This window comes from Copadichromis virginalis, linkage group LG7 (assembly GCF_057382275.1).
Source record: "Copadichromis virginalis isolate Kocher_CV1m ecotype Utaka linkage group LG7, C_Virginalis_male_GT1.1, whole genome shotgun sequence".
NCBI classification, from domain to species: Eukaryota; Metazoa; Chordata; class Actinopteri; order Cichliformes; family Cichlidae; genus Copadichromis; species Copadichromis virginalis.
In genome coordinates this window covers 30,458,865-30,486,644 of record NC_140624.1, presented here as the reverse complement: position 1 = coordinate 30,486,644, position 27,780 = coordinate 30,458,865, and the positions used below count along the sequence as shown (strand labels likewise).

The following is a 27,780-nucleotide window of genomic DNA, read 5'->3' as shown; positions in this document are numbered from 1 at the left end:
CTTATCATTATAGTCGTCCAGTCTATTTGGCAGTCTATATGATAATCTTTCGTAAGCTGCCACTTGTCCCAAAGAGGTATACCACTGAGAGAAGGTAGGAGTCGATGAGGCCTTCCACTCTTTCACCAGCAGCTTCCTCCCCAGCATAATCGCCGTTTGTACCCAATGAGCAAGAGAAGTGGATAAGTGACTCAAAGCTGAAGGGTCTCCTAATACATAAAGACTGTTCATAAATGGGACCCCTTGACCTACAACCTTCTCTACTACAGTGTGAATATGAATCCAATAATCTTGGACTTTGGAGCACCCCCAGAGCAAATGTTAAAGTGTGCCACTTCCTTGCTGGCATTTCCAGCATGCATCATCAGTCGCTAGACCCACCCTATGCAACCGTGAGGGTGTCCAGTATACTCTATTTAAAATCTTAAATTGAACCTGTCATGGTCCTGGGTCTTTTGACCCAGCGTTTTAAGTTTGAGTTTATTTTGTTCATTAGGTTATCTAAGTTCATTTGGTTATTAGACTCCTTGTGTTTTCTTCCCCTGTATTTAAGCTTCCCCTCACCCTTCGTGTTTCATGCTGCGTGTCTTATGTTATCAAGTTTGTATTATTATGCCTAAGTGTTTCTAGTTATTATTTTCCCCTCGTGTTTCCAACCATGTTAAATCTCCCCTGCTCTTCATGCGTTTCATGTCTGTGTCTTACGTTGTCAAGTTCGGGTTGTCATGTCTATGTCTCATTATGTTTCCTGTTTTATTGTGAAGAGGTCTGGTGTTCTGTGTTCATCATGTTCAGTTTTACTCTCCCACTGTGACGTCATTATGTTCATGTGTGCCAGCTGTTTCCTCATGTGTCTCCACTTCCCCTAATCACCTCCTGTGTATTTAAGTCCTCTGTTTTCAGTGTGTGATTGTCAGGTCGTCTGTTGTCCACGCCATGTTTCCTATGCCATGCTTCCAAGTTTCTTGTCTAGGTTTTTCTTATTGTTTGTTTAGATTTCCCAGTTTAGGTTTGTGTTAATTTTGCTTCAGTTTGCCTTGCCCTTTGTTTGTACCTTTTTTACCAGCCATATTAAACGGCTCGCTTTTTGTTAACATTAAAGTTTTGTTCCCTGTTCCTTGGAGTCTGCATTTTGGGTCCTTTTTCAATTCATACAGTCTGCCCTCGCCAGACTGTGACAGAACCAATCTTGAACTCAATTCGCGTGACATTTTTTTCAGATTCCTGAGGATGCCATTCCATTCCTCCACTGTAAAGTTGAGATTTAAGTCCATTTCCCACGTTCTTTTGAGGGACAGTGTGTTAGGATCAGAAGCTAATAAAAGCATTTTGTAATAAGCTGATGCCTCTTGTCCACGCCCAAAGGTTTTTTTTTTATTTCCTCCAGAAAATCGCAGCTTAAAGGGAACTTTGCGAATGAACCACATGTATTGGCCATCAAATGTCTTAGTTGCAGGTATTTCCAAAATTCCTGTCTAGGTAAATCAAATTCTTCTGCAAGTTTTCCAAATGATTTAAATATACTATTTTCATAAAGATCCCCCAACACTGTTATACCTCTCTGAAACCAGAGCTTCCAAAAGAAGGGTAGTTTAGAAATAGAAAGTTTGGGGTTATACCAAATATCAGCAGATTGGTTAAGATATGGATCAAATGTGAATAATTTGGACATTCTTTTCCATACTTCTTTCAAATGAGAAAGTACCGGGTGTGATTGGATACGGGGGGACAAATTAGTTGATAAGCTATATAATGGTGTAAATGGCGAGCAAGCAGTACTTTCAATGGAAAACCAAGGAGGCACTTTCTCAGGGGGTAAGAACCAATGTGCCAAATGCCGAAGAGAAAAAGCATAATGACATAAAAGTAGATTAGGCATCCCTAACCCACCTCTGTCCACTGGTTTTTGCTGTTTTCTCAGATTCAATCTAGGCTTTTTATTATTCCATATAAATGACTTACAGAGCTGGTCAAACTGTTTGGTGTATTTCAAAGGAACATGAATTGGTAGAGCCTGCAACAAATAATTGAACTTAGGTGTACATACCATTTTGATTACGTTTACCTTTCCCCACATTGAGAGATACATCTGAGACCAGCGATCAATATTAATTTTCATATCACTGAGTAAAGGTTCAAAATTTATCTTTATCAGGTCTGACAAATGAGGCGGGAAGGTGATGCCTAAATACTTAATGCCCTTCTGAGGCCAGGAAAACATACCGGTTTGAAAAAGTGACCTAGGACAATAATTAGTTAACGGAAGGGCCTCTGATTTGGTCCAATTCACCTTATAACCAGAAATAGCTGAAAACGTATTTATTATTGCCTGCAAGGAGTTTAAAGACTTTTCTGGGTCTGATATAAAAAGCAAAATGTCATCGGCGTACAACCTCAGTTTATGACAGTCTCTCCCTATACTGACACCTGGAAAATTGGGCTCCCTACGAATAGCCACTGCCAGCGGCTCAAGGGCCAGAGCAAAAAGAAGTGGAGAGAGGGGATCCCCCTGCCTGGTTCCTCTACCTAGTTCAAAAGAAGGCCCTATTATTCCATTTGTGAGTACTGATGCCTTGGGGTGTACATATATAAGCTGAATCCAATTAATAAAGCTTTTGGTAAAACCGAAACACTCTAAAGTAGCGAATAAATATCTCCACTCGACTCTGTCGAATGCCTTTTCGGCATCCAGTGAAATTGCAGCTATGGGAGAATGGCTGCCCTGAACCGCCCACATAATATCAATTAACCTCTTAATATTATCAGCTGAAGAGCGTGAGCTTATGAAACCAACTTGATCTACATGTACAAGAGAGGTTATTACCCGGTTTAATCGATTAGCCAGATAAAATCTTACTATCATAGGAGGTCAGACTTATCGGTCTGTAGCTTTTACAGTCAGTGGGGTCCTTATCCTTCTTTAGGATAAGTGTAATGATGGCTTCAGATAGTGAAGGTGGGAGCCTACCCTCTTGAAAAGATTCCTTATAAGTGTTTAAAAGCAGTGGCGCAAGATCTTCTGGAAAGGATTGATAAAATTCAGCTGTATATCCATTCAGGCCTGGTGCTTTATCAGAGGGCAGGTGTTTAATAACTCCCACTATCTCTTCAACGGTAATGGGAGTGTCCAAATATTTCAGTTGATCCACTGTCACCCTAGGAAGATTTAAAGATAACAAAAATTTCTTTATATCACTCTCTGAAATGCTTGATTCCGAGCTATAAAGATCTTTATAAAAATTACTAAATATTGTATTAATTTCTTTAGGTTTAAAGAAAAGACGTCCATTATTATCTTTAACAGCTGAGATCATAGCCATAGTCTCTCTCTGTTTAATATATCTTGCTAAGAGCCTTCCGGCCTTATCCCCTTCCTCGAAGTGTTTTTGTCTAGCACGAAATAGAGAAAATTCAGCTTTTTGTGACAGTATTGCATTAAATTCATATTTTAACTTGGTCAATTCATTCAAATTTAATGAAGAACAATCATTTTTAAATTTTAAATCAGCAAGTTTAATTTGACGTTCTAGATTTTGAAGTTTAGTAATATTTTGCCTCTTTTTAAATGAGGCATACTGTATTATATAGCCTCTCAGGAAAGCTGAGAAAGAGCAAAGAAAGAGACTTAATAATTTTGAAGTCACCCATTGGTATTAACACATCGCCTCCAGTTGTTTTTCATCACAACTGATGATTTTCGGGGCAACCGTGGCTCAAGAGTTCACAGTTCGTCTTGCAATTGGAAGGTTGCCGGTTCGAGCCCCGGCTCCGACAGTCTCGGTCGTTGTGTCCTTGGGCAAGACACTTCACCCGTTGCCTACTGGTGGTGGTCAGAGGGTCCGGTGGCGCCAGTGTCCCACAGCCTCGCCTCTGTCAGTGCGCCCCAGGGCGGCTGTGGCTACAATGTAGCTTGCCATCACCAGTGTGTGAATGTGTGTGAATGGGTGGATGACTGAATGCAGTGTAAAGCGCTTTGGGGTCCTTAGGGATTTACCATTTTCAGGAGTTGAAAATAACACAGTTTACATTAAAAGATTTAGTGTTATCAGCTAATGAGTTTGGTTAATAAGTTGTATCCAACAACTCCATCGTGCTCAGTGCCTCTTGGGAAAGTCCCCCAGCAGCTAAACTAAAAGGTGTGTTATACTTTGTGAGCATGGTCAGATTTTCTTGGATTTGAGTGATGTCATTGTTGTTATCAGACAGTGAGATTAAGGCTAAGAGCATAAATTCACAGCTTGCAATTATTTTTGACCTAGACTTTAAACTACAATGTAAACCTCAAATAGAAAAAGAATTGTAACAGTGATGATTCCTTGTTCAGGGTCACCTGATCTAGGCAGGTTTATCAAAACTAGAAGTCTAAAGTGGCTCCGTGGTTCTTCACTGCAGTGCTGGAGGACAAGGTACTGTATTCACGCCAGACATCCGAAGCTTCATTTGGTACTTCACAGCTTGGGTACCTGATTCAGCGGTTTATAAGGAAGTGAATCATTGGCGGGATTTGTGTTGTGTTTTGGTAATTTTTGTGAGTGATAGTGAACCAGTGCGCAACGTAAAAAGACACAGAGCCGTATTATATATATATACATACACACACACACACACACACACACACAGTGCTCAGCATAAATGAGTACACCCCCTTTAAAAAGTACAAAATTAAACAGTAGCTCAGTGAACGAAAGAACAATATCCAAAATTTTCACAAGGCTGAGTTTTACTGAACACTTGTTTAACTCCATAACATGAAATTAAGCTTAATAATGTAACTTAGATCATAAAATCTTCAGTTTTACTCAAACTGGTTGAAGCAAAAATGAATACACCGCACAACATAAACTACTATATCTAGTGTTTTGTATGACCACTGTGATTCTCAAGGACAGCACCAAGTCTTCTAGGCATGGAATGAACAAGTTGGTGACATATTGCAACGTCTATCTTTTTTCATTCTTCAAGAATAACCTCTTTTAGAGCCTGGATGCTGGAGAGTGATGCTCAACTTGTCGCTTCAGAATTCCCCACAGGTGTTCGATTGGGTTCAGGAGACCTACTTCACCCTTCAATCACCTTCACCCTGTTTTTCTTCAGAAATGCAACAGTAGCTTTAGATGTGTGTTTTGGATCATTGTCATGTTGGAAAAGTGCGTGACGACCAAGTGTACGCAGTGATGGCAGCATCTTATAGAGCAGTACATTGTTGAGTTCATGATACCATCAATGAAATGCAGCTATAAACTATTAGTTCCAAAAAACAGTGATCTTTGTTTCATCACTCCGGTGTATAGAGTCCCATTAGTCTTCATCTTTTTCAGCATGAGCCCTAGCAAATTCTAGGCATGCTTTTTGTCCATGGTCTTTAGGGGAGGCTTCCTTCGTGGACGATACTCATGCATGCTATTCCTATGGAGTGTGCACGGTATGGTGTCACAGGAAACAGTCCCTCCAGTTTGGCTTTCTACTGCTTTAGCTAACTGCAGTGAACTTGCATGGTGATTTTCTTCAACCCTTCTCATCAGAAGACGCTCCTGTTGAGATGTCAACTTAACTTGGCAGCCTGGACATCTCTGTACGATGGTTGCACTTCCATCTTTCTTAAAATTTTGGATCACTTTTGCTACAGTATTTTGACTGATATGTAAGGATTTGCTGATCTTCTTGTAGCCCTCACCTTTTTGTGTAAAGAAATGATTTCCTTTCTCAGATTTTCAGACATTTCTCTTCCATGTGGAGCCATTGCTGACAGCATGAAATGGGAATGGCTTTTATTTGTTAAGTAATGCCCTTTTATAGTTACCCGTCTGCTGGACACCTCTTAAATGAATCATTAGACTCACTTGTGGTTAGAGCTGGGCGATATGAGATTTTTTCATATCACGATATGTTTTTTTCATTTCAGGCGATAACGATATCTATCACGATATCAGCCAAATAACTATATTTGTAAGATTTAAATGTGCCGTTGCTCACAAGTAAAATGTGAAATAATCAGCAGCTTGTTTTTATTTAAATATTTATTTCCCATAATAAGTTCAACAGGGTAGATGTACTTAAGGAACATGAGACTTTTTCAGATAAATAAAGGCAAATATTGCAAACTACACAAAAGACAGCCGCTAAAGCGTTTAAGTTTCAAAATAGAACAAATGAAACAGACTAAATTGTCAATTCCACTTAGAAACAAAATATTAATTCTAAAAATAAATCTTAGTTTGTTTTACAGAAGAACAGACAAAACTGACTAACTTTTGTCAATATCAAATAAACTGAGAACTAAAAGGAAATTCTCAATCTCTCCTTGTTGTATAGCTGAGCTTTTCAAACAGTTTTAACAGTTACTTTAGTCTGACAAAAGCCGAATGACGAATTAGCGCTTCCAGTCAGAGACTGAGGCTACGTCCACACGTACACGGGTATTTTTGAAAACGGAGATTTTCCGTTTTCGTTTTAAAAAATAATCCCGTCCACACATAAAGGCAGAAATGAAGGAAAACGCTGCTATGAACATGCCAAAGCAGCAGGTGGCGCTAGATTCCTAACCGTGCAGAAATGTTGGCCAATCAGAAGTCTAGAAGCCTCGGTGGGAAAAAGTAAACAAAGCTGGGGCATAGAAGCAGAACAGAGTCGTAAGTGTGGACGGACAGTAACTGTGTGTATATGTAAGCATTTAAACACTGCAGAGAGTAGAATTAACAGTAACAGTATTGTAGAAATTCATTTCACCGAAACAATAACGCGGCGCACAGTGTGACGCATGCACCAGTTTATTGTATTTCCAGACTTGCTTTCGGCACAATTTACAGTACACGCTACTCTGTTTTTTGTCAGACTTGAAATAGCCGAAATACCTTCACACTACGGAACTTCTATGGCTCTTCCGTTTGACAATCTCTCCGGCATTGGAACCATCATGTTTTCTCTTCGGTCACGCTCGGTTGATTTTTCTAGTCGGCACACTCACTTCCTCCATTACCTGCTGGCTGCTTCCCAAACAAACACACGTGCGGCTTGGCACTTGTGCTGAACGTAACAAGTCACGCGACGTGACGCTGCGGCTGTGATTGGTTCGGCTCTGCGCTACTTAATTTGGATTGGCTGACCTTTTTTTTTTTTTTTTTTTTTGAGGACAAGAGCGGCGAGGTCTATCGCGATAGCTTAATTTCTCTATCGAGTAAAAGTTATATCGCGATACATATCGTTATCGTTCTATCGCCCAGCTCTACTTGTGGTTTAATGCCTGTTAATTCGAATTGTGTAGTCTTAAGTGTGGCTATATAATTGGGGTGTACTCATTTATGCTGAGGTGTGTGTGTGTGTGTGTGAACAAACATCAAGAAGTCACATGCAAAGGGAGACCACACTATGGCACATGTTTAAACAGGGAAGGTTTATTTATTAAAATGATTTATTAATCAAATAGATCTAATCAGGGGCGATTCTAGGAGTGGAGCTTTGGGGGTGCTGAGCACCCAGAGAACTGCCCAGCCAGGCAATGAACTTTACTCGTCACGATGAGACTTCTTCCCTGGCTCTTTCAGTCCCTGCATCCTTACATGTCTCCAGTTGTCCCGTGTTCCCTCTGACTGTCTCCTTGGTGCATTTAAACCCCTGTTCCTCCATGTGCTCGTCATCTGCTGTCTTCGTCTCTGTTATCAGTCATCAAAATTTTACCATCTCTGTGCAAGTCTGCAAATTTCTTTATTAAATTAAATTAAGTCTCTCTGTGCCTGGGTCCTCGTCACAAAACATGACATCACCGTTTTGTACATTTTCACACAATTGAAGAAAACCAGAACACTTTTTTGAAAAGACTGTAACAAAATTATCAAATCTGATAAAGGTTATTTAAATGCTGCAAAGGAAGAATGGATTGGAATAAAAAAAATACATACCGTAACCTTAATTACGGGGGGGGGGGAATGACGCCAATAGTGAGTAAAAAGTAAACAGTATAATACAGATACATAAAAAAACACTCCCAAAACAGAATAAATTATTACAAAATATTAATAAAAAACTATAGAAATGGAGGCAGCTTTGCCTGTGGTAGAATGTATAGAATGTACGAAAAAATCTTTATTGCAGGCACTAATTTTATTAATTTAATAATACTAATTTTGTGTTGTAAAGTTTCTGAGTTTCATGCTTTCATAGTGATACTTGGGAGAGCTTGACATTTTCTCACACTGTAAAAAGTTTGAGAAACACTGATAAGTGTATGTGTGCTTTTGGAAAACATTTAAATCTGCAGTACAGAATCTTTGAAACAAGCTTAAAATTTTTTAGAATATAAACAGAGCATCTGCTTCTCTTTACAGCTCCTCACTCCACCAGGGCTGTTTGGCTCTTTCTGATAGTGTGCAAATGTGATGTATGTACTGCGGCAGTCATACAGACAACTGGACAGTCCAAAAGTTGGCCTACCTATTACTGGCTGAGGTTTTAGTAGAGTTGTGGTTGAACCACATAAAAATATATTATTAATTTTAATCTCCCCAATCAATGATAATGTTATATTGGAATGTTGTTAAAGAGGGTCAAATGTTTCAACCCAGTTTGTTTTGCAGATTCTGTACAGCAGCTTTAATATAGGGAGGACACAACTTCCAGATTGTTTGAGTAAAATCTGGTTTTTTCTCTTTGTCAGTTTAACAGTTTCTGTTTTGCCTGTCACTGTTCCCTGTCTGTTTTCTTACCTGGTTCTTCCTGACCTTGTACTTTCTCCTCACGTTCTCCTCTTTGGACTGAAAATCATACACAAATAGATTCAATTAGGTGAAAAATTACATTAATATGAAAAAAATACTATTAAGATCGCTAACACAAAGTCCTCTCTCAGTGTATTTTCAACCAAAAGGAAAATAACCAAACCACGTGAACATCTATTAAAAGATATAAACATTGAAACACTGATCCAACATTATTTTGGAGAGACGGATCATTTGATTTTACACTTTTACCTGAATGTGGCTCCTTTTTAAAAAAAAAACAAAACAAACTTCCTTATATCCATTATGAACTTGGCTGTCTCTCTGTACACAAACACACACACACACACACACAAACAATGGGAGTTAAAATGTTAAGGGGCATTCAGTCAGTTAGCTAGTTAGTATCCATTTCAAACAGGACAGTGGTAACAACAATAGGCTACGGACAATTTGAAGTTTTAGATTTTAAATAGGCTGTATACATTTCAATGGGAGCAACAGGACGGTCAAATGTCGCTGATTTTACTACAGAGCAGGACGGATTGTAGGGTAGCAAACATCGACGGAAAACATGTTTTCAACACTGCAGGTTACCTGGTGTAATGTTTTTCAGTAAAAAGAAACATGGCCTGCCTCCTACCAACTATATGAAGAGTAACTGAAGGTAAAATGCAGCTAATATGTCTTGTTTTAAGCCAGGCACTTATACCTCTGCTCCGCTGCGTCTCAGCCACCATCGCTCTGGCAGGGGGGTATCTATACTTTTGTTCTTAAAATGTTACATCTCAACCAAGTACTGTATGCTTCTTATATTTTTAGTAGTAAATGGAGGGAAAACGTTCTTTAGCTCCACCTGCTGGATACCTTTAGGATTATTGTTTCCAAATTTTAACCCAGTGAAATCTAAATGGTCATGGTGAGGACCAAAACCCCAACCCTAAGTTTTTGCAAAGTGAAAAAGGCTTTTTTGGAAGAAATGTGAACAGTTTTTGATGCATGTGAGAATCTTTGTTTTATTTTCTTCGACTTCTTTCTCAGTTCTGGTTGAACCATGTCTGTGCAATGACTCTATTTCATTTAAACTTTAATATCACTAAGTAAAACGGTCCCAGGCATAAAGAGCAATGAAAACTAAACATTGAACACATCCACCTTTGTGCTTCCGAGCTGACTGCAGCTGTAATTGATCCAGCATATCCCGAGGCTTCTTGTCAGTATGACCATTTGGGATAATCTAGGAGAAAAACTCTCAGACCAAGCATCAGAAAGAGACTGCAGGTAGGAGTGAGCTTTTAAAACAGAACACATTGAACTCAATCAGCAGATTACTCTTCAACAAGCTCCCAGAGAAGAAAAGGCAAAAAACTATGGAAGCTTGTTTCTGCCACAGAAATCTTCAGTGCTGCCTTTATTACCTCCTTCAGCAATGGATATACTGGAACCATTTATTAAATTTATGAAAGGACAGGAGAAAAAGCCATCCCATAATTTACAGCAACGGATCATCCAAGACTTCAATGAAAACAATCAGCAAAACTGACAAGGTGGCGCATGGGGTGTGATGTCATACCATAAGTTGCTAAAATGTTTAGAAGTTCCAAAAACAACAATAAGAGCTGGACACAAAACTCAACTTTGAACCTCACACTCTTGGACGAACATCTGATCAGCAGTTTATTTGCCAAGGAACCAATTTACAAAGCAGGGCTAATTATTGTGATGCCAGTCGCAGGGTGAGCGACAGGATTAGCATTGATATACAAAGACCCAGAGATTTCAATAATAACCAGCTTTCTGCCAAGAGCAGCTCAGAAACCAGGGACAGAGTGATGCAGGCCTGGGCCCTGTTTCAGGAAGCCGGTTTAGTGGAAAAACTGAGTAAGTATACCCTGAGTTAACGAAAACTCTGGGTTTTCGGTTTCACAAAGCGAGTTCAGCTGCAGCCTGAGTGAGTCACTATGACGACACACTCCGTGAAGCTAACCTGCCCCCTAGCAGGTTTACTACAACTAACCCTGACTTTCTCCGCCTCTTTGTCGGAAACCTGACAGTAGGAAGTGTCGGACATGGCGTGCCACTTCCTTGAAGAGCCAGTAGATCGTGAAGCCCAAATTCTCCGCAGAGCTCTCCGCCGGGAGAGAGTGATCAGAGCGCGTTTGGACATTTTATCATTTCCTGATGATTTTCTGTGTGAACGTTACCGTGTCTCAGCACAATCTATAATTTATTTGGATAACATCCTCAGGCCTAATATTGCTCATGTGACACATCGCGGACATCCTCTCAGTTCTGTACATATTATTTGTATTGCACTTCGGTTTCTTGCAAACGGGAGCTTTCTGTATAATATTGGTGACGCTGAGCACGTTTCCAAGGCTACCGTCTGTCGGGCAGTCAGGAATGTTACAGTTGCACTGAAACGTCTCCTGTACTCGTTTGTGGTGTTCCCCGGTCACAGACCCACAAGATTTATCAAAGAGGGATGCCACAAAATTGCAGGTATCAGGATGACCAAAACTTAATGTATGATGTGGTGATACTTGGACTACTACTTAAATTGCACATTTATTTTCAGGGTTCCCAGGCGTGATTGGCTGTATAGATGGCACTCACATTCCAATCATTGCTCCTTCAGTAAATGAAGGAGACTATGTGAACAGGAAGTCTTTCCACAGCATTAATGTACAGGTACATAGTTCCCTGTAGCATGTCAAACTAACAAATTATTTCATTATAGTAATGGATGCTAATTTGTGTTCTCTGCACTGTGAAGATCATATGTGATGCTGCCAACATTATCACAAATGTGGAAGCCAAGTGGCCAGGCTCTGTCCATGACTCACAAATATTCCGTGAATGTACACTGAGCACAAAATTTGGACATGGTGAGTTGAGAATACTTTAAAATATATAAAGACCAATTGCTTCAGGGACATTTGAACTGAAGTGTACCCTTCTGTCTTAGGAGAGTTCACTGGCTACTTGCTTGGTGATAGGGGGTATCCATGTTTACCCTATTTGCTTACCCCTTACCCTGACCCTGAACCGGGCCCACAGCAGTGATATAATCTGGCTAATTGCAGGACAAGAGCCAGAATTGAAATGACTATCGGAATGCTTAAGGCCTGCAAAGACTCAGGGTCACCCCAGAAAGGGCATGTGACATTATTGTGGCATGTGTGATTCTTCACAACATTGCCACAATTAGAGGAGAACACTGTCCTTCTGAACCAGACATCAGCAGTGATCCAAACCATGAACATCCTGACCCTCCCACGGACATACAAGATGGAAGCGCAGTCAGAGACACCATATGTCACAATCATTTCTTTTGACCCATCACCTCAACATGTTGAAAGAAGAATAAACAGGTTTTTTGTTCAACTGGCTTTATTGGTCGCCTGTATTTCCTGTACACAAAGTATTAAAAGATGTAAACCTCATAAAGTGTCTCTGTTGCTTCCTCCTCTGTAACAGCTGTCAATGTTTCTTCATTATTTTCCTGTAGTAAAGAAATAAACAACATTGCTGTTCTACTGTAAACTCATATAATCTGTGGAGTATTACTCACAACTGCATGTTGGTCTGGCTCAACAGGAGGCTGCACCAGATGCAGTACACCATCACCATCAACTGATAGAATATGAGGTTTATACAGGTCACTTATAACTTACAAGGGACCAAATGGCAATTAACAAACATACCAATCACCTTACACTTCATTGTCATTATGCTCTCAAAGACAACCAAGCCTGAGGGAAGGCAAAATCAGTCGGAAAATAACTTCACTACAAAATAATTCATTATGGTAAAGAGTTTATCAAATGAATGTGTCGCACTGCAAAGGTGACTGTGAAGAAAGGATGTATGCACATCATGTATTATTTTGAATTTACCCCTTATGTAGGCACTTGTGTCTTGCGGGGTTATTGACTCAGAGGATGTCCCCGCAGAGATGCCTTCGGCCACAGGGCGCCCACTGTTTTGGCTGAGGGCAACTGCTCAGCCTCTGTGAGTGGTGGTGGTGGAGGACCCCCACCTGTTTTTCGGGCCTCCGCTTTTTTTCTGTTGGCTATAACGGGCCACATTTGAGCATACAGAGTAAGCAAATATGTACTTGTAATGTGCTCAGATAATTTCAATAAGTGCTTACAGAAAGAAAATTAATGTAGCCTCTAACTGCAATTGATTTACATGGGACAAACAGACCAAGCACTATGGCTCATAATACAATTACACCTTACCTGTTTGGACTATATTTTTATATTTCATTTTTACTTGCTGCCAGGCACGTTTGGGGCCTGTTGGGTTGCACCTGCGCTCACATCACGTCACAAAATAAAATGTATAAAATAACAAATAAAATAACATATGATAAAATAACGTGTTAAATGGGTGGAAATCCCTCGATCAATGTTTAAATTAACACTCACGCATTGACTCTGTCGGCTATGTTTTGCCATGCATGCTTTTGCAGCTGTGGCTGTGTTACTTTTTTCCGCGGAATTTGCATGTTATCGGCATATGCTGCCATCAGAATTTCGGCCTCAAGCGCTGTGAAATACATTGACCGCGCCTTCTTTCCCTCCGTCTCCATGGTGACTCGCTTAATCTGTGCTCCGCTTATCAGGGCTTTATGTATCCTCGTCCGCGCGCTTCACTTGGGGTTAAAGCAACTCCGCGTTGACTGAACTACTTGTTATCAGCCTTTCTGAAACCGAATATTCCGAGTTGGACAGTTCGGGGTTACTCAACCGTGAGTGTCGTTTTTCACTCTGAGTTTTCCAAACCGGCTTCCTGAAACAGGGCCCTGATAACCAAAATAATGAGCTCAGGTTTTTACACCCATGTTTCTCTCTGAAAACAATAAAGCAGTGATCAATATATTTCTGATTTAAGGGTTTATTTCTGATAGAGGTCGCTGGTATTGTGTGAGGTCCTGAAGTATGAGGCACACCCAAATCATGTGTCCTGTGCTGCGTATCATTGGTAACTATCACCAGATCACCATAATAATGCAGAAATCTTAAAAAAAAAATTAGAGGATCATTTGGCGAATTCTGTTACTTAACCATTTCTGCTTTAATAAAATTAGATTTCATTAGTATCAAAATAATCCAGCATCATAATATAAAGGAAAATGTTAATAGATGAAATGAAATACTGAAAATGCTAATGCATTTTTTCTAAAGAAAAACAAATCATAATATTTTAAATTTGGCTGAGTGTTACTAAAACGAATGTCCGAGAAAATTAGTGATGGGACGTTCTGTATCGAGGCTTCGGAGCGTGTGTCGAGTAATGGAGGGGGCGTTTCCGCGAAGCGCGTATCGAGGCTTGCTTCATTTATGGGAGGAGCTGAAAATGATGACGTCCGAAGCCTCGCTGCCCGGCTGTACCACGTGACTGGTTCATGAAGTGGTTCGAACTTTGCCGCGAGCTATGACAGCGATATAAACCCCTCAGACTACATTCAAAAATGTGGGTGTTTGATGGAGAGTTGCGGTTAGTGAGAGTTTGGAGACCGTTTGGAGGTTTATGAGAGTGAGGAGAGAAAGTCAGGAGAGAATGGAGCCAGCTAAGAAGAGGAGGATGTCCTCCCCTGTGTGGGAACATTTTGATCTTATTCCTCCCAACAAGGTATGCAAATTTCTACAGAAGATGTATTTTCATAATACTGATGCTGCAATACAATTTATGTTGAGCTGTCTTGACTTTTGTACAAGGTGAAGTGTTTGCTATGTGCCAGGGAGCTGGGATATAACAACAACACCTCATCCATGCTTAGGCACTACAGAGCTTTGCATGAGAATAAGGGGAACACCGATTGTGGAGCAAGACCAGGTGAGCCATCAAATGCCATGATAATATAGCATGCAGTAATGTTACTAAATGATATAACAATATTATACAGCTGTAATAAGTTACGTGTGTGATATTTATATTTGTGCTTTATCTTTATTGTCTTTCCTCAGGAGAACAATCTCAAATAGATGAAGACCTGGTTAGCATGGTGATTGAGGACTCCCAGCTATTTAGCATTGTGGGGGACAAAGGATTTAAAAGATTTGTTAAATCATTAAATCCTAGCTATGTTCTCCCCACTAAAAAGGTCGTAAAAGCAGTGAAAATTTAGTTTTTACAGAATAAAATGGGAACAGGCAGGACTGAGGCTCAGTGTGTAGCTGTCCATACCTCAACATTACAAAAGCACAACTACTGTCCACACCCCAACCACACCTCACCTCACAGTAAATGATCATTTCCATTTCAAGCATTTCCAAATAATCATTCCCATACTGCCAGTATAAATATACACAGTATACTGCCATCACTACAATATACATGTTTTACACACTCCTTTTGTTGTTGACATTTACAGGCTGTGTGCAAAAGGCCACACTCTTCAAATTCATGCCAACTAATATTTTTACGTCCAGTAGGTGTCCTGCTAGAGCAAATGAAGCTTCATGAAGCTTCGCGTTGGGGTGAACCAATTGGATGAAAAGCTTCAGTGCTTCATGGGGCTTCATCTGCCCATCACTAGAGAAAATCCATGTCATGTGTTGCTGTGTGCAGGCAGGAGTAGTGGACCCAAAGTGCAGACTCACGGCAGGCAAACGTGTACTTCAAACTCAGCTTTTATTGCTGGACGGCAAAAACGTAACAAAAATCCAAATAAACTTACATAAGCAGGCAGACAGAACACACAGCATAAACAAGGGTAGATCACAACACGGACACAGAGAAACACAGGGCTTAAATACACAGAGGGAGCAATCAGGGAATGGGTAACAGGAGGGAAACACAGCTGGGGCAAATCAGGCCTAACGAGACAAAGGAAGCAAAGCCAGACGCATTTACATGAGACACAGACTTTCAAAGTAAAACAGGAAACATAACCCAGACTGAACTTACAGACACAGACTCACAGGCAGGCACTACAGAGGGAACAGAGACGTGGGACCAGGGCAGACACAGACACGGAGATATAGCCGACAGGGGAGACAGCAACTAAGGATTACACAGAGACATAAACCATAAGACAGAACTCTAACAAAGAAACCAAAGACTGGAAATGATAAATAATATAATAAACTCAAAAACCCTGGGTCAACGACCCAGGCATCCTAACAGTCCACATTTCCTTATTTCTTTAGAGCTTGTGAAGCAATATGAACATACAAGGACAAGACTCAGCTATTTAAGTGTTTGATCTTTGCAGGCATTGACCTTAATGTTCACATCACTGGGATTATAGTAAATAATTGAAAAGGTTGAGGTAACGTTTCTAAACATACCCCACTTCCACCTACGGGTACTTTTTCAAAGACCTGTGAAAGTCTTCATTTTGAAAAGTAGGTACAGCAACTCCTGGCGTGACTTGCTGTGAGATCATGTGATCACACAGTATCTGTCTCTTCCTGTCAGTATAAAAGCTCTGAACACTCACGCCCCTCTGATCTCTCTGCCTCCTCAGCATCAGAAAGCTTCCTGAAACCAAGACAACAGGTAAGAAGCTAAGATTCAAACTCAGACTAAATGATTTCACAAAAACTGAACCAAATTATTCAATAAATAAATCTAACAGTGTGGAAAGCAGGAGAAAAGTTATCATCAAAAACTAAAATACCTTTGATTACAGAAAACTTAAAGCAGGAAAGCAAAATATAAATGTGATTTATATTTCTATTTATAGATCTACAGATGTATTCATGAGTGAGCACAGTTCATTTTTGTACAATAAACTGTAGAAACCTCGATGAATGCAGAAAGAACAAACTCTCAGTCTCTCAGTCTCTCTCTGTAATTCTGACACTGAGTGATTCTGCACTCAGATGATGTGAGAGCGTCACAGAGGGGAACAAACACAGGTTCTGTATTTAAGTGTCCTCGTCAATATCAAATAAACACTCGATTTCTTTCCCTAGAGACCAACGCCTGTTTAAGCATCGCTGTGTGAAGACTCCTTCAGCCACATAATCACCATGGCAACAGAGTGAGTGACCACAACACTTCATTAGCTGATCCCTGGTAGTTACTCGCCTGCTGTTGTTCATCTTTAATTGTGGTCAAACAGCTTGTAGATGAATTACTGCCACCTTTAGGTATCAGTGGAACATGACATCCTCTGAGGTAGTAAAACAATGACAATACAGACAAAAAAAAAAAAAAAAGATTAAAAAAGCAATCAGCACCTGACCACATGCACATCTCAGCTGCCACCACAGCTTTGAGTTTCCTGGACCAGTAACTCTGTTAAAAGACAGATATTAAGCAAAATTCAAATGTGTGGCACACCTGAAGGTGGAGGGTTTGTCCACCTTCAGCAGATCATCATCTGCTGTTTGGAAATGTATTCAGCCAACAAAAACATGCAAACTCTCGTATAATTTATGCATGAAGACCAAGAAAAACAGTGCATAGGTTGCTAATGTGAATCATTCAACATCGGCTCAGCTGCTCATTAGCGACAGACTGTTTTTGAGCTGTGTTTATGCAGCTCAAAAACATGAACAGAATCCACCTGTACTTGGGCAAAGATTTGTGTCCACAAAATATAGTGAGTGTTCAGGAAAAATGTTAACATCCTGGACGAAGGATTATCATATGACACACTTATTTTACACAGTCGAAAAGCCTACACTGTAAGCAACATCAGCGGGCAAACTTTTCCAGATGACCTGAAGAGCTGAGCTGGATCATAGTTTACAAGTCAAGAAACACTTTGAAGCTGATGTTGGAGACCATGCAGGGAGGTGCTCAGTGTTTGTGATTGTCACGCAAGTAAAGGTTCAGTTTACAAAAGAATAATGAAAGAATCCATCTGCAGCCTTCCTGGTGGGTAGTAGACACTCTGTACCAAGGAAAACAGTGTTATCTTTACAGACTGCATACACATTAAGATTGTGTTATTCTGAAGCTGTCCTCTCAGTGGGAGGTTTTTGTACTTTGGAAAGCGATTATGTTCACCCCCTCATACTGATAAGGGTATTCTAATACAGTAGTTTGCCCACAGCAGACCTTTCTGACCTTCACATGGCTGCAGACATTGTTCTAGACAGATGTCAGACTTTGCGGTCAGCACCAGAATTCAGTCATCATGTTACAAAGCAACGGTGTTGTTTTAATGCACACAGAAGCTTTAGTATGCACAGGTTAACCCAGCTAAGAGTGAGAAACCAAATCCTTCCTGTCACGGCTCAGAGTGGGTGAAACTCAGAGCTGACTTTGCCAGGTGACTTTTGGGTTTGTTTTTTGTTTTTTAACTGACATATGAAGAGGCATGTTTGAGATGCATTTCAGTTTTTAAAAATATTTCATTGCAAAGGGTACCATGACTCAAAAACAAGTTTGCAAATAATAGTGCACGTGAAAAACCAGGTAAAGTGTTTCCAGCCTTAGTGAGTGCTCACCAAATCGTAAACCTCATCTCTGCATCTCTGCATATTTGCTGCTGTAAAATTTTTCCAAATCATTTAAAGTGCTATTAACATTAACATACCAGCTGAGCTCTGTGCAGACCCCAGTGCTGTATTTTTAATCTCAGAGGTTTTGTTTTTTTATTGTTTCACTTTTTTTAACGTTAAAATCTGTTTGTTTGCAATGATTTGCCTTCTTGTGTCTGATAAGCTTTAGTTGAGTTTTTTGTTGCAAATTCTGTGCTTCTGTTGACTTTGTTTATTTATTATCTTCACCTTGTAATGGAGCAGTTTGCAGGTGAAGCACATGCAATGAGAATCAGCACCTTTAAGTCTGAGGCCACAGGTCTCAGCCAGAATTGGGCAAAGTGCTCAAGTGGAGGAGTTTGAGTAATTTTACTGAAGTTAAGGGTCTCGTTCTTGAATGAGGAAATAGCAGAGCAGGAGGTTGACAGGTGCAATGAAGGGAGGCTCCGAAGTTGTCAATTTGCAGGTTGAGCGATATTTGGATCAACTATGGGCACAAGCACTGGGAAGTGGCTAAAACATTTAGATCAAGGATACTAGTGCCTGGGTTCTCCCTTAGAGATGGCGTGAGGTTCTCAGTCATTCAGGAGGGACTCAGAGTATGACCTGAGTCCGTTCTAAGGAGCCAGTTGAGGTGATATGGGTATCTGATATGGGTTCCTCCTGGGTGAAGTGTTACGGGCAAGTTCCACCAGAAGTAGAGGATAAACTCTGGGGGACGCCCAGGACATGCTGGAGAGATGACATTTCTCGGCTGGCCTGGGAACACCTGTGTTCTCCAGATAAGCCGAAGGAGGCGGATGGGGACAAGGTTGTCTGGCCTTCTCTGGTTAGGCTGCTGTTCCCATGACGCAGCTTCAGACAAGAGGTAGAAAATGTATTGATGGAAACTGTGTTTTATCATCTATTATATCACTTCTTTACTCCAAACATGCAGTGAGATCTACGCAGAACGATTAGTTTTAATAAGCATATAAGTTTGTATAAATTAAATAAATTTAATGAAAATGAAAAATTATGTACAAACACAAATGATACAGACATATAATTTCATACTGAATAAATTGTTTGATTATTCTGCAGGATGAAGAAAAACTCATCGAACAGTGTGTGGATCAGTTCAGGACCTCCTGCTATCTACAAGCTGAAACCGCAGAAAAAGAACTTTGGAACATTCACAACAGTCACTGTAGGTATAAAAAATCCAAACAAGACAAATAAAACCATCTTACTTGTGGGTGAAACAGGAGCAGGAAAATCTACTCTGATCAACGCTCTGTTTAACTACACCATGGGAGTAAAGTGGGAGGATAAAGTCTGGTTTGAGATCATAGAGAAGAGCAGTCAGACACAAAGTCAGACATCAGATGTGATCGTGTACGAGATCTTTGGTTTTGAAGATAAAACTCTGCCCTACTCTCTGACCATCATTAATACTCCTGGATATGGAAAAAATAAAGGGATTAAACATGATGAAATTGTCAGGCAAACATTATTGGACTTGTTCCGATCAGAGGATGGGGTTCATGAAGTTCATGCAGTGGGTCTGGTGGTGAAGGCGGGGGAGAATCGTCTTGCTGACCGACTCACGTACATCTTCAACTCAGTGCTGTCTTTATTCGGAAAAGATGTGGAGAGAAACACTGTTGTTCTCATCACACACTCGGGGATTGGAACACCTACAACTACACTTAAAGCTTTTGATGATGCAAATATTAAATGTGTCAGAAATAAGGAAAATGTCCCTGTTCACTTCCTGTTTAATAACCAACAGAACCTCCTGAGAAAAAATGAAAATGAGTTTTTTCTATTGCACGCATGGAAAGTAACAAATACAGAATTACGTCGATTAAGAGAGTTCCTGGAGAAAACTTCACCTCAACAACTGGAGACATTTATGTTGAATGAACGAATCAGACTAACAGCCTGCATCCAAAACCTGCACGAACGAATTGAACTGACTGAACTGAAACAGTCAGAAATCCAACAGTTTCAACAAGCTCTGATGAATAAAAACCAGGAGAATAAGAAGTTCACTGTTGAAATTGATGAGGTCTACAAAGAGAAACGACTTATACGTGGTGGGTTTTATGAAGGAGCTGTCTGCTGTATGGTCTGTGAGGAGAACTGTCACTATCCTGGATGCACAATTGCTTGCAACCCTGAAACCTGTGAGGTTATGGAAGAGGGCCACTGCACTTCATGTACTCGTAGGTGTCCTACATCACATCATGTGAAAGACAAGTGGAGGTATGTGACCAGTAGAAAGAGAGTTCAGGGAACCAAAGAGGAAATAAAAATGAAGTTTAAGAACAAAGGGAAACTTTTAAAACGTCTAAATGAGGTCATGAAAGTTCTAACCAGAGAGAAGTCAGAGTGGCTGGATGAGTCCTACCAACTTGTTGTCACACTGCAGCAGAACGTTAATTCAGTGTCAGCTTATGTACACGTGGAGTTCCTGATTGAGAAAATGAAGGAGAGAGGAGACACAGAGAAGGTCCAGAATCTGGAGGAGATGAGAAGCAGAGTGGATGAAAGAACCAGAGCAGCATTAAGGTATGTACATTCAACTAAAAGCACTTCAATAAGGAGAAATGATCTGAGAGATTTATTTAAGTACAGAGTTGAAGTAATAAACTGCTAATTGACAGACTGGAGTCCAACAACTGAAGGGACGTAGGGCAGGATCCCAGAGTCTAGATGGTGTTGGTAGAACTGAAGTAGCTGGACACTTAGCAGAAACTCTCTGTTGTGAGCCCTGAACACTGAGATTTAAAGCACAAACACCTACAGTTGATTGGCTGTGAGACGGTGGGCAAGAAAATAAGTAGACTAGAGTGAAAATGACTCTGGTCAAAATGAGCTGAATTTGACACTATAGGAAAGAAGAGTGAAAGACTAGACCTGCAGCCTAAAGAGCAGGAATGTATGCAGCTGAGTAACTACAAATTAGGGCTGGGTATCGTCTCTGATTTCTAACATCATTTCAATTCACAAGGTCCTGATTCGATTCGATCCCCGATTTCGATCCGACTCGATTTGAATTGGGGACATTTTGCCTCAGACAGTCAGAAATATTATAATTCTGATCACTTATCAGTACATATTCATATTTTTCATATCTATAAAAAGAAACCTGATACTTGTGAGACTTCATCAGAGGTGTAAACATCACAGCAGATACCTTTGTGTCAAAGTAACAATAAAACACAGAAAAACATGAAGGAGATTTTCCTGATCTGGTTTTTTATAGCAGATAACCTTAAAAATATTCTGCAGTAGAACAAAAATGAAAGAAAACCATGAATCAACATGTCAACAGTAACTGATGCTGCTGAAGTGAAGCAGAGTAATGTTACAAATGGTTTTTTAGACACAGCTAAGAGTTTTGCAATTAAAAAGTCTAAATTTCTTCGGTATTGAACAGTAGAAATGAGAATTTCATTTTTCATTTTTGAAAAAAAAGCTGATGCGTAATAAGCGAGGGAATAATGCAGAAAACAGAGATTTGAGATGGGAAACTGTTTTAGTACACTGACAGAGAGAGAGAGAAAGAGCTGTGCAGGAAGTGTGATTTTATCATAGAAGCAAAACAGCAAAGATAAGAAGAAATTAATGACGATATTTATCAAATATCTTTTGCTGCTGGTTCAGTCAATTTTGGTTGGAGAGTGATGAGACCTGCAGCATCAGAATCTGTGAGATGTCAGCTTTCAGCCCCGACGGCATGTCTGCGTACATTCTGTCAGGTGAGAAAGCCGACATCTCACAGATTCTGATGGGTCGGGTCCACGCATTGTGTTTACGTCTTTGTGTGGAATTTGTTTACCTGCTCTCTCCAAAAGTTGATTTTGTTCATTTGGACGTAGAGTTTTGTGGGAGAAACGTTTCGTCAGTCATCCAAGTGACTTCTTCAGTCTCAGCTGACTGCAGGTTTCCCCAATCTTATAAACAGTACATTTGCATAATGACTATGCAAATGTAATGTAGCCGAGCGTCTCAAGAGCCTACGTAAGGTTGAAGCTGCTCCATCTCTGGACCTGTGCCACTGTTTATTTTTTAAGCTAACTTCAGTCACACAGACTTGGAGAATGATTTCCCTAAATGAAATCTGTCGCAAAGAGTCTGCTTACCCAGAATCCTGCTTGTGATTGGTTTGGTTACTAGCAGATTACTGTGGTCAGCCACAGGTTGTCTGGGAGATCCTGGCTTTTCTATAATCACTCACCAACTGAGCAGCAAGACAACTTACAAAAGTGTCATTCAAACCAGAAATAGAAAAGGTTCACCTTCAAAGTAAAAGCTAGGTCTTTCATTTCAAAAGCAACAACTTTTACTGTGAAGGCAACATTCTCCATTTCTGTTTTTTTGTAGCACTCAGCTATTATTAGTTGGGAAGTGTTTGGAGACCAGTTAGCACTTCTTGTGCTACCTGTGGATGACTGTGGCAGTCTGCTCATGGCCAAAGCAATCACAAGAAGATTTTTTTGGACTCCTGACATGTAAATAATCACTTTAAGCAAGTAATGAGTCTATTTTTTTCTTCTATGCAGGATCAGTAACAGATTATCAGAGGATGAAAATGTTGATCTGATCTCTTCAGGATTTCCTGCTGTCTACCAGCTGAGACCAAAGAAAGAGACATTTGGAACTTTGACAAGAATGACTGTTGGTGAAAAAAATGTGATAAAAACAAATAAAACCATCTTACTTGTGGGTGAATCAGGAACAGGAAAATCTACTTTGATCAATGCTCTGGTCAATTACACCATGGGAGTGAAGTGGGAGGATGAAGTCTGGTTTCAGATCGTAGAAAACGTAAATACAAGTCAGACAGAAAGTCAGACTTCAGATGTGATCGTGTACGAGATCTTTGGTTTTGAAGATAAAACTCTGCCCTACTCTCTGACCATCATCGATACTCCTGGATACGGAGACACCAGAGGGATTGGATGTGATGAGATTGTCATTCAAAGATTATTTGACTTGTTCCGATCAGAGGATGGAGTTCATGAAGTTCATGCAGTGGGTCTGGTGATGAAGGCGAGTGAGAATCGACTGAGTGACCGACTGTCATACATCTTTGATTCAGTGATGTCTCTGTTTGGAAAAGACATGGAGAAAAGCATTGTAGCTCTGATCACACACTCAGATGGAAGACGTCCTAAAAATGCTTTTCAAGCTCTTGAAGCAGCAAAAATAAACTGTGCGAAAAATGAGAAGAACCAGCCTGTTTACTTCCTGTTTAATAACTGCCAGCATGAAGACCGAACAGAGGAAGGAGAATACATGAAAATTGCTGGTCAAATATCAGAGAAAGGAATGAGAGATTTCACAGATTTTCTGGAAAAAACTTCACCTCAAAAACTTGGCAAAACTGTGGATGTTCTGAATGAACGGATCAGACTGACAGCCTGCATCCAAAACCTGCAAGAGAGAATCAAACTCACTGAACTAAAGCAGACAGAAATCAGACAGATTCAAGAAGCTCTGAAGAAACATAAAGAAGGGATGAAAAAACATCAGAATTTCACTGTTGAACTTGATGAAGTCTACAAAGATAAAAAACATATAAATGGTGGAATGTATTTAGTTTTTTATAGAGGAGCTGTCTGCTGTAAAGTCTGTGAGGAGAACTGTCACTATCCTGGATGCACAATGGCCTGGTATGCTAAACACTGTGAGGTCATGAAAGATGGCTGCTGCACTGTTTGCACTGGAAAGTGTCTTGCATTAGATCATGTGAAAGACAACTGGATCTATGTGACAAAGACAAGAAAAATTCAGAGGGCTATAGAAGATGTGAAACAGAAGTACGAAAAGCACAAGGCAGAAAGTCAGAACACACTGAGCTTGTTGCAAAATCTTGAACGTGAAATGAACCAACTGACAGCAGAGAAGTCACAGTTCCTGGATCAGTCCTACCAACATCTTGTCAGACTGGAGCAGATCGCTCTGAAAGCTGATTCAGCGTCCACTATTGTCCACCTGGACTTCCTGATTGAGAAGATGGATGAGGAAGGAAACATGGAGAAGGTCCAGAAACTAGAGGAGATGAGAAGCAGAGTGGATGAAGGAACCAAAGTAGCTCTGCAGTACAGTTATAGTATGATCAAAAAAAAGTGAAAAAACAAAGATTCACTAAAGTTAAAAAAAACTTTTAATTTTTGATTTTGAGCTGTGGAGATACTTTAAACATCAAATCATTCGCTTTTTTGATTAATTTTTGTTTGATAAATATGGAAATTTGCACAACAAACCACACTGTTTTTTTTTAGGTCATACAAGATTTGTCAACTTAATAAATAAACAAATATAAATTTCTCTCCTTTCATCCCAGACTGCACCGTTATTAAGTTCCTCAGTCCTTTGCATCCACCCTTTACATTACTCCCATCTTGTGTCAGCAACCAGCTATTGATGCTGAAAGCACTTGTTTCATGCTCATAGGAAACTGTAGTCTCTGTTTTATGGGTTTGTCGATATCCAGGAGCTGGGTAAGCTGAGAGGTCCGCAGCTGTTTTCTGGTTGTTTGCACGTGCACTTTGTGGATAAAATGCTGATCTGTGCTTGTAAATCCTTGGTCTGTGTTCACTTCTCTGACATCAATTACTGTCTGCACCATGTGTGGAATAAACGAGATTCAGTGATTTTTCATCCCAACAGATGAATTTCCTCTAGTTAACCACATTTACTAACATGTGTGATGTAGAGTTTGAAAAAGTGTTTGATAACTTCTTTATTATTATTATATAATTAATTATATCATTAATAATATTATTATATATTCTATAATATTTCATATTAGTCAGGAAGGTTATGATGATGATGGAGAGGGGAGCATGTCTTGTCTAATAATACAGGCAAGTTAAGCAGGTGCAGGCTCAGCAGCACTTGTCTAATATGACACCATGTGAGTGATGTATGGATGTTGTTGTTTGAAAAAAACTCCACCTTTAATTTTTATTCATATTTTAATCTTCCAATAGCTAATGACAGTTAACCGTATCACATAATGCTCAAGCCTTTTAATTCAGCAGATTGTTTTTTCTTATGTTATTAATGCATTTTAATATTCTTAAAAATAAGCATAGCCTAGCTTTATGTAAAAGTCACTGCATGCAATATTTTAAAATTGTGTTCAACTAATAATACACGATTAATTGATGTACAGTAACAGTAGAAAGATCATTGCATGGTGAGAGAGATGGGGACTAGAAATCCAACTTCAGTGTTTGTGAAGAGTCCAGTCCTGAAATCTGATCTTCTTTCATCCGATTGGATTCTTCATGTGTGTTCATGCTCTGAATGACTGCTTGAAATATTTCTGATGACTCAGGCTGAGTGGAAACATTTGGATCCTTTCATGTTAGATTTGTTCAAATTCTCTCTATTCTGTTGTTCCACATAAAATCATCTCCTGCTTGATGCACTTTTCTGTCAATCCTCAATAAAATCTCTGCTCCATTCAGTAAGTCTGCTCATAGTGTCTTCACTGGATCATCAGTTGTTTCTCTTTGTAGGTTCTTAAAAGTCAGGTCTACAAATACTTACACAATAGCACAGTAGCACACCTTTTGTAATTTGGCCTCTTTATAGCGACAAATTGTTCAAGTTAAACAACACTTTTTAATTCAAGAGGATGAACAATGATTTTGCATTAACTGTTTATGATGTTTACTTCTGTTAATCTTGTACAGATTTTGTTTTGTGCTATGGTTATTAAATTTAAATAAACAGTTTCTTGTTGTATTCATATATTTCTTTTAGATAAAGTTATTAGGGACCGAGAACTGAGAGTGCGAAGGCCCTATTGTATCTGCTTCATTTATTATTATTATTATTATTATTATTATTATTATTATTATTATTATTATATGGCAAACTCTCCTGCATACACCAAGTCAGCCTTCACTTTACTACAAAAATATTTACTTTAGATGTCCTGGGACTGAAATTGCTCTGACAGCATTGTCCCACATTTATTGGTTTTGTTGAAAAGGCATAATAACGGAGTGGGAGCATGTGAGGTTGTAGGAGGGAGGAACTATCTCATGAAAGTTAATGTGCGGTGAGCTCCAGTCCTGCTTCACATACAGTGAAATAAGCAGCAGCTGTCAAATGTCCTGCAATGGCCTGAATGCAAACAGTAAAAAGTGTTGGTAAGAGCTCTGAGTTTGAAAAGAGGTTAGTAGTAATTAAAACTGATCATTATATCTGGATGAAGCTTTCGAGATGAAACATTTTGTTTTCAGTGCTGTTCAAAGGATTTGAAACTGTGACTCAGCAGCTTACAGCACCGCTGTGTCAGTCTCACGTTTAACAGCAAGAAAAAACTGAATCACAATTAAACTTTACACTGGGTATTTGTGCTTTGACAGGTGTAAATCCTGTACCAACCAACTGATGCAGACTGTTTACGGAGCTCTCAAACCACTTCCCTTTCTTTACTTCCTGCATGCGTGCGGTTTGATGTGAAAACAACTCAATGAGAACAATGTTCTCTGCTTAAACTGGCCCTGTTCACAGTTTGAAAACAGAGGATCTCTTAGATTTTCAGAACCCTTACCAAACAAAAGTGTGGTAGCAGAGTGTGCTGTCTACTTTACTCATTTTTGAACAATGACTGGCACAAATTCTTCTATAGATATTCTCTGGCTACACAGACCACAGGTTAAATATTCAGATTATCTGATCAGTTCCCAGACTAGTTCCTAGATTAGGCACAGATTAGGTGCAGGCTGATACGGTACAGGAACCTAGCAGCTGGTGGAGTCCCGATGTTGCATGATGCTCGCTGGAGAAGAGCCAGAACTTTTACATGTTTTATATCAATCACAGAGACTGAGTACATTATTTTACAACCTACATATAATATTTAACTATAACATTATATATAACATCAGTTCAGTTCTCTATACATAATACTTACAGTATAATTCTTTTCTGTAAAATATAAACACATGGATATTGTCTGCAATTCTTATATTAGTGACACGGACCTGTGTGTTTTATGTATTTATGTGTGTTTACAGTTTGTAAGCAGTTCACAAAGATCACTCTGATACCAAGAATTCGTTTGTGCCACCACAAACAAATACACCACCTGCCTCCTTCAATCGGCTACAGCTCAAAAGAGTGGAAAAAACTGCAAGACTACAGAAACCACAAGCTCCTGGTTACTGAGTCTGCAATGAGCGCTTAAGTGACAGTGTGCACAATAAACAGGAAATATATATATTGAATAGCTAATGACAGTATCACATAATATACAGACCCTTTCCAAAAAATTTGAATATCATGGAAAAGTTGATTTATTTCCATAATTCCTTTCAAAACATTAAATTTTCATAGATTATAGATTCAGGGCCCACAACTTAAATGATTTCATGCACTTAGTTGTTTATTTGTACATAATTTGGGCTTCCAGCTCATAAAACCCATGAAAACAGGATTTCGAAAAAATAGAATACTATGAAGACATCAGCCCAAATTTTGCAGGGCATGAATGATTTAAACTGAGTGTCACACATAATTCATCTACTACACAAAGAACCTGCACAGGTTTTTCCAGGTGTCATTAAATTGCTTCACTTTGATCCAATTGTTTCAGTTAG

General features: G+C 39.6%; 1 protein-coding gene and 1 long non-coding RNA gene across 2 annotated transcripts; both read left to right on the top strand.

The window, feature by feature from the left end:
• The first annotated feature begins 14,193 nt into the window (after window positions 1–14,193).
• LOC146705318 (uncharacterized) lies at window positions 14,194–15,004 on the top strand. The gene is made up of 3 exons (XR_014921333.1): window positions 14,194–14,354; window positions 14,441–14,558; window positions 14,690–15,004. It is a non-coding gene; the product is annotated as an uncharacterized LOC146705318 (long non-coding RNA).
• Window positions 15,005–16,175: 1,171 nt separating this feature from the next.
• LOC146705317 (uncharacterized) lies at window positions 16,176–25,915 on the top strand. The gene is made up of 4 exons (XM_085462957.1): window positions 16,176–16,226; window positions 16,646–16,713; window positions 19,247–20,719; window positions 22,717–25,915. Exons 2-4 carry the CDS (start codon window positions 16,703–16,705, stop codon window positions 24,287–24,289), a joined length of 3,057 nt encoding a protein of 1,018 aa, XP_085319083.1. The 5' UTR covers window positions 16,176–16,226; window positions 16,646–16,702; the 3' UTR covers window positions 24,290–25,915.
• Window positions 25,916–27,780: the final 1,865 nt, after the last annotated feature.

Bases quoted from the DNA above. Each gene is read 5' to 3' on its own strand.
- LOC146705317 (XM_085462957.1), top strand. The intron at 20,720-22,716 runs GTATGTACATTC...TCTTCTATGCAG, and splicing joins AGAACCAGAGCAGCATTAAG to GATCAGTAACAGATTATCAG.